Source organism: Ostrinia nubilalis, assembly GCF_963855985.1.
Source record: "Ostrinia nubilalis chromosome W unlocalized genomic scaffold, ilOstNubi1.1 SUPER_W_unloc_5, whole genome shotgun sequence".
NCBI lineage: Eukaryota > Metazoa > Arthropoda > Insecta > Lepidoptera > Crambidae > Ostrinia > Ostrinia nubilalis.
The window spans coordinates 150,484-163,554 of record NW_026973572.1 but is presented as its reverse complement, the minus strand read 5'-3'; the positions used below and the strand labels follow the sequence as shown (position 1 = coordinate 163,554).

At 39.9% G+C, this 13,071-nt stretch overlaps 1 protein-coding gene across 1 annotated transcript; it reads left to right on the top strand.

Moving 5' to 3' along the window:
- The first annotated feature begins 1,181 nt into the window (after positions 1–1,181).
- Positions 1,182–2,123, top strand: LOC135087407 (uncharacterized). The gene has a single exon (XM_063982180.1). It carries the CDS (start codon positions 1,182–1,184, stop codon positions 2,121–2,123), a length of 942 nt encoding a protein of 313 aa, XP_063838250.1.
- Positions 2,124–13,071: the final 10,948 nt, after the last annotated feature.

The window sequence follows — 13,071 nt, the reverse complement described above, 5'->3', positions numbered from 1 at the left end:
AGTTGATGTTTTCTCATAGTGGTAGGTCAGTATGCGATGTTTCTATACCGGGGCGTGTTGTTGAAACTACACAAGAGCAAACCTGCGAATGCAAGTGATCGTATAACAAAAGCTAGTGCCAGGATGAAACGTAATTTTGATAAACGTCGAAAAAATACGCTCATGTTTGTAAGGAAGGTGATCTGGTGCTTAGGAGACAGGCTCCTACTAGTAGTACTGCTAAGGCCAACACTAAGCTACATAGCTCTATTCTAGTCCCTATATTATAACCAAAGTTGTTGGCAATGATAGGTACAAACTCAGAAGCATCAAGGGTTTAAATACAAAAGTTTTACGGCATTAGTTTCTGCAGACTCTTTGTGGCCTTACCAAAGTATAGCTCCTGTGTCTGACAGTGCCAGCAGCTCGGACGAGCAGTTGGAGACTGAAGATTTAATAGATCTGCTATGGAAAGCTAATCACAAACCTCTCTGTTCCCATTGCGGGAGCAATTGTTTCAGGATGGCCGATTGTAACGCAACACCGTATGCCAGCCTATGCCTGCCTCGCTAAGCCAGCGCTAAGCCAGCGCCAAGCCAGCGCCAAGCCAATGCCAAGCCAATGCCAAGCCAACGCCAAGCCAACGCCGCCACATCCGTAATGCAGAGTACGCCATTTGACTACATCCGCTATAAGACTGTGACGTCACTACCGGTTGGTTATCGATGGCCACACTGTCATCCTTCCCCGCGGACCTCGACAACGAGTAGACGTGCCAAACGCTTTATCAACTTAAAAATAAATAATTAAATCTAAATTCTACAGTTTAAATGAAGTGAAAAATTAGGAGTGCATAAACAGGAGGATGTCCATTGAAGCGCAACAAGGACATACATGTGTGTGAAAGTGACGGCTAGCGGTCCCTGAGTGCGTCCTTCACTGCTGCCTGCGCGCACTCCGCACACCCGCGTCGACGCCTGTCTCCCTGGTACCTCGACCGCATAGTTGTAAGCGGAACTCACCTTCTGAAATAATCCGAGCAAATTCCACCGCGTGCGTGTGACCTCCTGGGCGGCTCTGGCTCTTGTTGCCTGGTACTTTCCGTCAGAAAAGAGCTGCACTTATCTACTTCGTAATCTGGCACCAAGTGCGAATCAATACCTACTTACGCCCTCTGTGACCCTAGTACAAAACACAAAAACATGCCTCTGAAGAGAACTCCCCCTCCGTCCGTATCCCCGCTACGCGGTGAGGCTGAGCCGGACGTGGCGGCTCCTCCATCGAGTCGCCCAGAAAGTAAGGGCGTCACACTAAGACAGAAACGCCCTCGAGAAGAGATTACTATGGGTGATTTCATGGACAGTATGAAATCTATGTTCAAGGACTTCAAGGACGAGCAAAATCGTAAGTTTGACTCACTGCAAGGTTCAATAGCGGAGTACAGAGACCAACAGGAAAAAAGGCTAGATTGTCTACAAAATAAGTTGGATGAAATTTGCAAACAAAACGAGGACATACGCAATTCTATTGAGTTTCTCTCGCAGGAAAACTCCGAACTTAAGTCAAAGGTCAATAAAATGGAAAGTGAACGAAAGGAGGACAGTGCTTACGTTAGACTCCTGGAAACCAAAATAGACAATCTAGAAAGACAAAATAGGTCAGCAAGTATTGAAATCCGTAATATCCCGGTACCTAAATCTGAGACGAAGGAAGACTTAATGAACGTTCTTCAGAAAATTTCAAAGGCCTTGAAGGTCGATCTGGCTGCTTCAGACGTCTCTGATATCTTCAGGGTCAGTACCAAGGTCCTAACAAACAAACCTATAGTCTGCAACTTAAATAGTGTACTCCTGAAAGAGAGGCTTTTGAAGGGCCTTAAGGACTTTAACAATACCCACAAAGCAAACAGATTCAGCACCGAACACATCAACATTCAAGGGACCTCACAACCTATCTTCATCTCAGAAAATTTGACACCAAAAATGAGAAGACTTTTCTTTCTTGCAAGAAGTTTTGCTGGCTCCAGTGGTTACTCGTTTTGCTGGATCTCGCGTGGACAAATATACCTAAGAAAAAAGGAGGGTGAAAAAACCATACGAATCGACTCTGAAGCAGATCTGAGTGGCCTGGAGAAGACCACCTGACTAGCCTTAGATAAGTTTAATTTTTTATACAATCTTGCCTTTGAAACTTTCATTTATAATGTACTACTAATACACACAAACAATCAAGCTTCATTAAAACACAACTCACACAAAGCACACACACTCTACTAAACAACTCACCTCTCACAATCACTAAACACCCAGTACATATTGAATTTGTGCGTCTGTCCACTGAACAAATCGTACTCTTGTCAATCGCAATCGAATATAGTGAACCAGACTGGTAATTTCAACAAAAAACCAGGGCAATTTACACAGAATTTTAATCTCAGCAAGGATAATTTTACATGTTCCTACCAAATCTTATTAAATAATGGATATATAATGGATAATACTACTATTAATACTCTAAATAAAGATATTGATAATTTTCGCATTTTTGACTCCTACTATTGTTCTCCACAGGACTGTTCATCTTATATTGATCATAAGTCTGATTATTTAAAAATTTTCCACGTGAATATCAGAAGTTTAAGCAAAAACTTTGACGAGGTCCTGATATTTCTGTCTAGAATGAATACTGATCCGGATATTATTATCTTAACGGAATCTTGGCTCAGTAAAATTGATAATCTCCCTGTACTACAAGGCTACAAATCGTACAAATCTAACGCACAGAACCAGAATGATGGCGTTGTTGTTTTCACAAAATTAGGTTTAAAATGTGAAGTAGCTGTTGCTGACCTAAGCGATTGTAGTAGTTTGTTGCTCACTCTAAATGGGGCAATAGCAGTTGTAGCTATCTATCGCTCACCTTCAAACAAAAATATTTTTAACTTTTTGGATTCTTTAAACGACTTATTACTCACCTTAGCCAAATATGAAACAACTGCGATTATAGGAGATATCAATATAAATATCTTGTCCGAAAAGCGTGAACCGAGACCTGAGCCCTATCTAAATCTTCTGGCATCCCATGGACTCTTACCTGCGCATTCTTTTCCAACACGCGAGGACAGATGTCTGGACCATGTCATGTTTAGAAGTGGAAAGAGGATAGTAACACTAGTATTTGACTCTTACTTCACTGATCATGCTCCTATTCTGACATGCATCAACCAAATGAAAGTGACATGTCCTTCTAAGCTTATCTCGCGCGTAAATCTACACTCTATTGTCAATGAAATAGAACATACTGATTTCTCTGATGTTCTAAACTCAGGTGATGCTAATACTGCTTCAAATATCTTGGTGTCCAAAATCTCAGAACTTATTACAAAAAATACAACAACTGTTAAGACTCAATGCAGAAAGCGAATCATAAAACCCTGGATCACTCCTGGCCTTTTGAGATGTATCCGGAATCGAGATCGATTACATAAAAACTCAAAATCTAACACTGATAATTATATAGCTAAAATCACTTAGCTAAGATATCGCAACTTCTGTAATAAATTATTAAAAAAACTAAAACGAATACACGAACAAAATGAACTACAAAAAGCTAAGTACAACTCTAAAGCAACGTGGAATGTCATTAAAACTATTACTAATATGCAAACTAAGTTACCTCCATCTGAAGAGCTACTTACCCTCTCAGCTGAACCCGAGCCATCCTTGAATAAAGTGAACGACTACTTCATTAGTGTTGGGACTGATCTAGCGTCAAAAATACTATCTAGGCAACTTAATAGTACGAGCGAACCAGCCAATCGATCACAAAAGATAGATAGTAACCCTGTGGGAACTTCTATGGCCTTACTTGAAACCGATGAAGAGGAAGTCGCTGGTATAATTATGGGTCTTCGTTCTGACAGTGCCACAGGTTATGATGGAATCTCACCCACCATCCTTAAATCAGCGAGTAACTCTCTCGTACCTTTAATTGTACATGTTTGCAATCTTAGTATTGCTACTGGGGTTTTCCCTGACGCATTTAAACAAGCACTAGTGCATCCTATCCATAAAGAAGGGGATAAGCGTTCCTTAAATAATTACAGACCCATTTCTGTCCTTACTGCAATGTCTAAGGTTCTAGAGAAGATATTGAATAAGAGGTTACTAAGTTATCTGCACAAATTTAACATAATAGCACCGAATCAGTATGGGTTCAGAAGCGGCTTGTCTACTGAGGATGGGGTCATGGAACTTACTGAGTTTATAGCCAAAAATATTGACAATAAAGCTAAAGTGATTGGTACATTCCTTGACCTCTCCAAGGCTTTCGACACTGTTTCTGTTCCGATGCTGATTAACAAGATGGAACAAATAGGTATACGGGGAACGATTTTGAATATCTTTCGCGACTACCTCACTGGCCGTCAACAGAGTGTCAAGCTGGGTTCATACACCAGTGACAAGCGTCCTTTAAGCTACGGAGTTCCACAGGGTAGTGTCCTAGGACCTACCCTGTTTTTAATCTATATTAATGGCCTATGCCAAATGATTTTACCAAATTGTAAAATCTTAACATACGCAGATGACACGGTTCTTCTTGTGCATGGGGATACTTGGAAGCATGCCCGTAAATTGACTGAAGGTGCCCTAAGTGCTGTTGCTCAATGGCTTAATAGAAACCTATTAACTCTAAACGTGAGCAAAACCAAGTATATTACCTTCTCTGCTTCTGTAACTTCACAACCAAAGGATCCTTTTGACGTGAAAATTCACACATGTGATGAACATGACCAAACCTGTTGCTGCCTATCACTGTCGCGTGCCAATGACATTAAGTACCTGGGTGTCCACCTTGACAGTACTCTCAGCTGGTCCACTCATATTGTTAATTTGACTTCGCGCCTGCGAAAAGTCATGCCGATCCTGAGAAAATTGAGAAACTCAGCTGATATAAATACCCTCAGGATGGTCTATTGTGCAATAGCACAGTCCATGGTGTTGTATTGTATCCCTGCCTGGGGTGGAGCCGGTGTCACTCATCTTATTAGACTTGAAAGGGCGCAGAGAGCTGTCTTAAAAGTTATGACCGGGAAACCATACCGTTATCCAACTGCTCAATTATATGCTAATTGCCAGGTCCTTTCAGTGAGACAGCTTTATGTGCTTCAATTGATGTTACGCAAACATTCCTCGCTTCCCTTAGACGTGACCCTACAAAACCGGCGCACGACACACAGAGTATGTCACAGTGTACCTCATAGAACTGCTCTTGCGAGTAGACAATACTATGTGCGTTGTTCATTCCTTTACAACAAAATAAACAAAATCCTTGATATTTACACTTACCCACGTAACAAATTCAAAATTACATTGAAAAATTGGTTGCAAGATCTCAGATTTCACGAAACAGAGAATCTCATAAAGTCGCCATAATTGATTGCAGTTATAGAGAGAAAATTGAGTGGTTGTCTATCTTTTACAGATAAAACCGATCCCAAGATCTACATCGCAGGGCTCTTTCTTTCTTTCCTTCTTTCTCTCTTACACACTCACTTGTTTTAATATGCACTGCACACGTACGTACAATTTCAAATACATATTCTACTCTCTGTTACACACACTCGACACACACACACACACACACACACACACACACACACACACACACACACACACACACACACACACACACACACACACACACACACACACACACACACACACACACACACACACACACACACACACACACACACACACACACACACACACACACACACACACACACACACACACACACACACACACACACACACACACACACACACACACACACACACACACACACACACACACACACACACACACACACACACACACACACACACACACACACACACACACACACACACACACACACACACACACACACACACACACACACACACACACACACACACACACACACACACACACACACACACACACACACACACACACACACACACACACACACACACACACACACACACGACACTCACACACTCACAAGTAGGTACCTATTTACCAAAAGCTATAGTACTTAATTGAAATTGTGTTTGGCATCATCAACTAAATTACAACTGTGAAATTAAATTGGTGGAAGAATTAGCGTCTGTCACACAGTTTAAATGTAACTAGTATAGACGTTAATGATCCCTATCTTAATACAGCTCCTATTGTTAAATGTAATTTTTTCGTTAAGATACCATGAGCATTGTTAAAGACACAATAAAGTTATTTATTATTATTATTTATTATTATTATGATGTATAGCAGACTTCACTGACAATGGACGATTGGACACCATTCCCCATTAATTCGATATTACAATTTATTAAAAAGACATTCTGATCTTGAAAACGTAATTGGTCTGAAAGGACCTGTAATTACCATTTTTGGTCGCATTGTAGTTGAGAAGGGTGGTTTGATTGTTAAAAGTACGTCAATTGACTGGTGGTGTCAACACGTCTATTGGTCAAAATTTCACGCAACTGCAATTTCTCACGGTTTTGAATACTGACATTCTATTTGAAATTCCTGGTCAGGATACTTTCGAGAGCCACGAAGATGACGGACACAAGTGAATATCAGTTAACATAAATTTCTAGTTTAAGATAATTTCTGGCGTTTAGAGTTGCCTTTCGATTTATTTAAAAAATTTAATATATCGACGGTCCCTACGTATAATTCAGTATCTACCAGTTCCGTGATTTGCCGTTTTTGGTTGCAAAACCTTCAGAGCACCCAACAGTTTCGGCTCAGTTAAAAAAACATACAGTTTTTATTCAAATTGAACCTTAAAACGTCAAAAAACAAATCCCGCAACTACAAAATTAGGACGATTTCCGCAGTAAAATTGCATTAGTGGGAGTTAAGAAATTTTACGTTGGACCGCACGCCTTACTCCGCGCGCCTAGCCCCGCAACTGCCACTTTCATTCGCGCAGATCGAGTAAATTTATGAAGGAAATAGGTATTATTATGGTTTCTGACTTAATTTATTTCACTCAACATTATACCAACGGCAAATTAATCAGTTAACTGTAGGCATAAGGTAGTTGCGTTGTTTTACTCGGGACAATTAAAGTTACTATTATAAGTAGGTGGCACTTACTTATTTTTACGTCGGAAAATTCAAGTATCTTCTAGCCGTAACTGCCACTATAAATGTTTTACTTTGGAAAAGTTTGTTTTATGTCTATAAGTTAGTGCCAGTAACGGTGTTTTACGCTGAGAAATTGTATTTTAGCAATGTCTGGTGGACATAAAAGTGAAGACAAAACAATGTAAAATATGATATACAACACGACTAAAGTATCTAGGGTCATTTATTAGACTCAAAGCAACCAAGTTCTTCTCCTATGCTACTTTATAATACAAGATACAAGTGAAAAATCGTAAAATTTATTTTATTTATTTATTAAGCATATTAAGGCATTCAGAAATAAAGATAAGCAGGTAACACTTACAAACAAAAGTTTAAATTAACTGCATTAAGAATCTACTATTACCATGATAATGCTTACATGATATTATTGCAAACATATAGGTACCCGTCAGAAGGATGAGGTATACCCACTAAAAATACCCTGGTGCCCCGTCACTCGCTATAAGTGCTAACTTTGAGATTCCGGACAAAGATCTCCCACCTACACGGCAACAGTTGGGACAAGAGCAACTGGAAGTACACAGCTTTTCACACACTCACCGTCAGCAGACAGTGGTGGTGGCCTATCTATGCAATGCATCCTGTGCAGCCTCACGCCCCCGTTACGCTGGCCATTACCGAGGAAGGAAGATAGGAGGCAATCATACTGTCACCTTCCCTGGAGCGAATTCAAATGCACCCGCACTTGGTTCGTAGTCGCGCTTTCATACTGCAGCTTCTTGCGGCACCTTGTCTTCTCAGATAGAGGTGCTTCATTACCACCCAACTTTTGTTACCGTCCACATAACTTTGACTATGCTATCCCGCAATAATATGGTGTGTCGTATGCTCCTAGCCACCGCAATACAGGTAGGGCTCGAAGGATCCGTGCCCAGTCATGGTGCGATCGCTAGAGCAACCTTAAACTTCAGCACGAGTGCGAATAAGGTTCTGCGACCCAACTTAGCCACGGCCCACGGCGAGGTGGTTTATCAATTATTAGACTACAGCACAGTCTAGCGAGTCTCACGTCAAACGGCCTCTCTGTCCTCCTATGGCGGAGCTTTCACCTCGTTCTTCACGCTGCGTTAAAGCTGACGATGTAGCCCTGTAGACTTTCTGGGTCTGTTAAGGTCTTAGAAGATGGGCAGCGTTACCCTTCCCTATGAGGGTGATGCCTTAGATGGGACAGAATCATGCTTTTGAGGGTACCAGTATAGAGCTCCCGGCCTTACTCCATAGCCTTCCGACATAGAGTTTTCGGACCTCCAAATAAGGGGAGCAGCCACGAAAAAGCAAGCTGTCTTCCATTCGCGCGGCGACGGATTGGAAAAAGTGCGAGCTGCCACTGGTTATATACAGTTAAGGTCACCGTATTTGCGCTCACTACTTGGCGCCACTGGTGATTAACAGGATAACTCTTAGATATTTGATCTGGGCCTTAGTTTTGACAGTGGTGTGGGCGTCAGGTGAAGGTGTCAGAGATGCCTTTAAATATATGTGGTCCCTGGCCTAGGGCGACCATAATGCCGTCTGTGGCACCCAGGCAAGCCGCCTCGTTGTGAAAGTTATTTATTTATTTATGAAGATATTCTTGTAATGATGAAACTATCTGCATGACAGATGATGCCTTGAAATATCCATGCCCTTGAAAAGGGTTCCATTTAGTACTCAGTTGTATTCAATGTTTCACAAGATCGAACTCAAAAAAGAGCCATGTGGATCTTTGGACTCGATGCCATGCTGTCAAACCTGGCCGGCACTATTGACAAAGAAAATTTACCGGTTCTACAAGTATTCTTCAGTCAAAAGACCCCTTAGATAAGGAAGAATCTTAAGGTATTGAGTGCCTCCAAAATGCAACTATCTGGGAAACGAGGCGGGATGCTGTTATGCCTCGTCGAGCAGGACTATGGGCCTAGAGTGAGAGTTATGGTCAGTAGTAGCTGAACTTTGTTCCCGTGTACAATTACTTATGTGGCAGTTAATAATTTAAACAAATATATTACTCCGACGTAAAAGTTAGTAAGTACCACTTAAGTCATTTGTAATTAGAAACTTTCCGTTGTATAAGTGAGTAAATGACAAATAATACACTTATTGTGATTATTTTTTGATAATTCTTCATGTTTTATAAAATATACCTCATATAAAACTATTATACCAAATTTCATCAATGTATGATAAATAGAACGCGAGCTACACATGTTTAAACTTTCAAACCGCTCTCCTGTAAAATTGGCCGTTTTCAGATACGTTTTTATACGTAGGGACCGTCGATATATAACTTGACACCTGGCGAGCTTAAGACCGTGCCGCCTTAGGCGGTTCTATATTTTCAAGTGATAAAAAAAATATATATACAGGGGATGTTTAGATAAACTAATATTTTATAATGCGAATAGCTTTCCGCTGAGGCTTCGCCCGCGTGGAATTTTGTTTGTCACAGTTGTTTGTTTTGTATGTCCTTCCCCGGGACTCAATCTCTATGCCAAATTTCATCAAAATGGTTCAGTGGTTTAAGAGTGAAAGCAAGACAGACAGTTACTTTCGCATTTATAATATTAATATATAAATTAAACTGGGGACCAAGTACCGGGTGTTTAAAAGAGCCTTTTCAATTCATAACGGCAAAGGTGAAATCGTTTTTAGTAATTTGTCGCCTAGTCCAATAACACTTAAAGCAAATGTTTTAATAGCTCCTTTGTTCAATGCTTTTTGGAGAATGTCCAATATGTCATGTAAATCGAATTGTAAAAGATCCCTCAGCTATGGACACCTACTCTCAATAGAGCTGATATTATGACTAAGCCCGGACTTAGTTCTGATTAGTTAGATAAGCTTTATACTCTTTTGTGAAACTATCGCGATTGTATTGCTATAAATCTGACTGAGATAGGACGTACACGTGCAGTCTTTGATGTCAGGACGAAAAATAATGTGAAAATACCACCATTACCAGTTCTCATTACAAAAGGGAAAAGGGTTCAGAAATCCATAGATAACTAACTTGATCCATAGCTGCTTATCAATATTATTCAGGACTCTAAATCATATTTAAGTCGGATCTTGATGATAAAGAGAAAAGTCTTCAAAGTTCTGTACCAGTCACGTACTTTAGTCAACCCACAGACAGACGACCCCTGAGACCCATCTAAACATCTAATGGACGTGTATTCGTGTGAAATAAATGAATTTGATTTAAAAAGAGAATTTTCCAATATATTCGATATGAGAAGTTTTGAGAAAATTATAAAGTAAAACGATTAATATCTGAATTTCGTGCAAATATCCGCTGTTGGTTATGAAATAAGTCATTACGAATAATATAGATTTGGTGAAAATGGATAGTGTGTACAAGTACAAAATTTTTCTCCCTTTCTTAACGTTTGTTTAATATGAAGAATATAGTTTCTAAAATGCATTATTAATATTAAAACACATGTTAACAAGTTGTCATAGAATTGTTTATCATATACTATAAATGCTTCATATTGTTTTGAAAAGTAATATTAATGATTTTAGAATAAATCCTTATTAGACGTGAATGCCGGGAGGCATCACGGTGTCGGATGGCCGAATGTAATGATTTTAGAATTTATATAATGATTTTAGAATTTATATTGTATTTTATACGATTATTGGTTACTTTTAAATAGTTATTGTAACAATTTTAGTATTTGTATTGTATTTTAGAAGAACCCAAAAACCCATTATCAAATTAAAACACTTTATTTGATTACTTCCTGGGCATTTTGCAGACATTAGAATGATTTTAGAATTTATTTTGTGTTAGATCCAAATATTTCATATTTATTATTTAATTTAATGATTTTAGATTTTTATTGTATACATTCTAGTATTTTAAATAATTCAAAAACAGCTTATTATAAAATAAGTATTGCATTTGACTAGTTCCGGGGCATGCCGTCGATAAGTCGTTTTGAACCGGTCGACTTTCACTGATGGAAGGGGAAGTTACCTTATCGCTGGCATGCCGCCGGACAGTCAGTTCGATTTGAGCGTTCAAAGCAAGAGGTACTATTAAGATGACGTCATAATGTCGGAATTGTGTAAATCAGTGGTGCTGAAATACAAGTTAGGACAACCTACAAGAGTGTTTCATTTCACTTCTAAACTACGAAAAATCGTAGAACATACATGGGGGTGAAATCGATAGGTCTAGTCCTCACCTATCACCTGCCTTCGGCTTGACACCTTACAAGAAACACCCTGTATATAGATTTGGCGTTAAAGTCGCCGCCAACGATCACCGGCAGGGTGGACGAACGGAGTACCGACCCGAGATGGTCCAGATCGGCCTCAAACTCGCTCCTGGTTCGACTGGAAGGGCAATAGACCCCCACCAACAGAAACTCCCTGCACTTGGCGGCAACAATACCGCTTTGCCTGGCAACGACGTCGATAGGGTGCGCCCCCGACACCATGATGGCCGACAGGCCGCTCACATCCCCGACCCAGTTCTCCCGGTCGACCGGTATGAAGTAGGGTTCGGAGACGAGTACCGCGTCGCGTCTTTCCGTTCTATACATAGCCAGAACGCAAGGGTGTGAAACTAATCGAGTATAGTTTGGAGATGACTTTTTTTTACTAAGCTCCTCCAAACTATACACGACCAGTACGCATATGCTGCGTACTGCTCGCGTATACTTTGTAGTGACTTAGGTCAATTATCTTACTCTAAAATATACATCGCCAGTACGCATACGGACTAATCATGTATGTATTGTAATAAGTGCTTGTGTAGCGGTAGTAAACCACACATTAAGGACTCGCTAAGGGACGCTGAAGGGATTGTGGCTCCGAGGAGAGCTAATAACCAAACCCGACGAGTGTTGAACGTACACTGATTTATTGAATTCACCAATATTGTAACGCATAGTGACGAGCAATGACGTAAAGCTAACTTAGCTAATTTTAAACTAGGTCAAGTAAGAAATGTACAATTTTTATGTGCGGTTAGCCCGTACATCTTGCCAATCAGAGAAGAAAAAGGACAAATCGCTTAAAATTATACAAAGTAATATGCTAAATCAGAAGCTAGTTTGTACATTAAGCTCAAAAGGATATGCTAGGTGAAAACATTGATAGAAAAGCTTAAGAACTTCAAATTTATGCTAGTTGATTGATATAAAAACAATTGATAAGACGCTTAAGAAGTTATTGAATACGTAAAGATTTGTAATAGAGTTAGATAAGAGTTTAAATAGTGAACTTAGTGTCCATAATATTGTCCAGTAAATAAATAGCACTTAATCGGATGACTCAATTATTTCCCCGAGGGATTCACAAGGAATAGAGATCGACACTGACCGCGGGGGCTTAGGAGGCGCCGAGCCTCTGTCAACACTTAACACGCCCATGCTCACTGATTTACGCAATTCACTACACTGAGGTTGTAATCCGCTAAAATGTTGTATTCCGCTTCGATAATTGTTGTTTGATTCTTGATGAGTTGTTTAACATGATTTTCGTTGTAGCTAATCTTTTCAATATCTTTAGCATATTGAAGAGCAAAGTTGTCGTCTAAAACACCAAATAGATAGTTCGCTACGGACCCAATACCATTAACTAGGCCTCTTTTTTGGCGTCTGCTGCTTTGTAGGAGTTGATTATAGTGCTAAATTTCCGTAAGTTCATGCGCTAGTTGGTTAGCAATACTCATATACTGTGCATTAGATTGGATTGACATGCCTTTTAAATTCAAAGTTAAGCTCTTTAAATGACGAATGTACATCTCCATGTCTTCCAATGCTTGCCAGTAGCTAGTAAGGTTGTAGTACACAACCAATCTCCACTCATCTCGAATGTACTGTATATTCGAAATCGTGTCAAAATATAACGCTCTATTATCTTCTAGTGCTGTCACATTGCTATTCGT